This window comes from Eimeria mitis, genomic scaffold (assembly GCF_000499745.2).
Source record: "Eimeria mitis Houghton genomic scaffold, Emh_scaff5620, whole genome shotgun sequence".
Taxonomy (NCBI): Eukaryota; Apicomplexa; class Conoidasida; order Eucoccidiorida; family Eimeriidae; genus Eimeria; species Eimeria mitis.
In genome coordinates this window covers 1210-3109 of record NW_013573885.1, presented here as the reverse complement: position 1 = coordinate 3109, position 1900 = coordinate 1210, and the positions used below count along the sequence as shown (strand labels likewise).

The window sequence follows — 1900 nt, the reverse complement described above, 5'->3', positions numbered from 1 at the left end:
CCCCAGCTTCGACAACAGGGTTCAGGGGGGCCCCCCGGCGGAGCGTCGGCTGCTGCTGCTGCCGGTTGCTGCTGCAGCAGCAGCAGCTGCTGCTGCTGTTATTGTTGCTGCTGCTGATCTTCTCCTTCAAATTAATAAATTGGTTTATTCTAAGTTCTTTGAGCAGCAGCAGCAGCAGCTGCTGCTGCTGCTGTTGCTGCTGTTGTTGCTGCAGCTAATGCTGCAGACGCCTAGACAGGCGGGGGCCCCCAGTTCGTCTCCTTGAGGGCCTAGAGGAGGGGGGGCCCCACCCCCCCATCTCTGTCTATATGTTTGTATTGTTATTTTAATATGTCTCCATCCGTTTCTCTATCTTCAGGGGGCCCCCTGGCTGCTGTGTTTGCTGCTGGGGGCCCCCGTCAAGGGCCTCAGGAGGGCCCCTCCCCGGGGTCCATCGGTGTTCCTAAGGATGATTCATCTAGGGGGCCCCCCAGGGGCCCCCATGGGGGCCCCCATGGGGTCCCCCCTGGGGGGCCCCCTGGGGGGCCCCCTGAGGGGCCCCTGGATGAGGGGGGGGCCCTTGAGGGGCCCCCCCCGTGGCTGTGGCCGGAGACTGTCTCCTTTGTGCTGCAGCAGCAACTCGGCCTGTCTCCTTCTGTCTTACCCTGCAACACAGCAAAAGCGAGCAGTCTCCTTCGTGCGTTACGTTTTATAAAGCGGCTGCTGCAGGTGTTGCTGGAGAGTGGGGGCCCCCCCCCTCCCCATACAACAATACCCAGTGATAAGAAGGGGAAGGGGGGCCCCCGGGGCCCCCATAAGGGCCCCATAGGGGGGGCCCCCGGGCTCCCCCCTGTACCCAGCAACCTGCTGTCTCCTCGTATTAAAAAAACCATAGAAAACTGCTACGCTTCTCTAGAAGATGCTGAGGGGGGACTGTGGCTGGAGCTGGAGCAGCTGGAGGCGGAGGAGACACCTAGCTACCCCAGGGTTGCTGCTTATATAACAGATATCACAGCCAAGTAAACCCTAAACCCTAAACCCTAAACCCTAAACCCTAAACCCTAAACCCTAGACTGGCAATACATAAACAAACCCTAAACACTAAATGCAAACATCAGCTCGAGTTGTAAAACCCAGCAAATGTATACACCTTCCAACTCTAGGGTTTAGGGTTTAGGGTTTAGGGTTTAGGGTTTAGGGTTTAGGGTTTAGGGTTTGTGTTCAGGCTGAAGGCTTTGGCCCCCGGGTCTGCGGCGTTTATACCTGGAGGGGTTCGTCTCGATGAGGAGATGGCTCCGGTGCACATGTTGTTTGTGGTGTACAGACACCCCCACGACAGCAGCAGCAGCAGCAGCAGCAGCAGCAGCAGCAGCAGCAGCAGCAGCAGCAGCAGCAGGGTTGCAGCAGCAGATAAAGGAACAGGAGACTATCTAGAAACACAAACAAATGCAAGGAGACAGTTTACTGTGGCTCTCATCAACACCTCAGGGTTTGGCCACGAGTACCACGCATTCGCTATAGAGAAATGCCCCTCACCAGGTATAGGGTTTAGGGTTTAGGGTTTAGGGTTTAGGGTTTTAGGGTTTAGGGTTTAGGGTTTAGGGTGTATAATATATTGTTTTGGAATGTATGACTATTTATTTTGCGATTTTTTTAAATTCCTGTTTATTACTTTTTTCAAGCAGAAGACGGCATACGAGATACATCGGTGACTGGAGTTCAGACGTGTGCTCTTCCGATCTTTTAGGGTTTAGGGTTTAGGGTTTAGGGTTTTAGGTATAGGGTTTAGGGTTTAGGTTTTAGGGTTTAGGGTTTTTTAGGGTTTAGGGTTTAGGGTTTAGGGTTTAGGGTTTAGGGTTTAGGGTTTAGGGTTTAGGGTTTGAGGGGGGCCCCTGCTGCTAGGTTCTCTCTCTTTCTGTTT

The 1900-nt window shown here is 53.9% G+C and overlaps 1 protein-coding gene across 1 annotated transcript; it reads left to right on the top strand.

Moving 5' to 3' along the window:
• Window positions 1-330: 330 nt before the first annotated feature.
• On the top strand, window positions 331-1881 carry EMH_0083190 (uncharacterized protein; the record flags this gene model as incomplete). Its single annotated transcript, XM_013500614.1, has 3 exons — window positions 331-998; window positions 1205-1518; window positions 1856-1881. 3 exons carry the CDS (start codon window positions 331-333, stop codon window positions 1879-1881), a joined length of 1008 nt encoding a protein of 335 aa, XP_013356068.1.
• Between the last annotated feature and the right edge of the window lie 19 nt (window positions 1882-1900).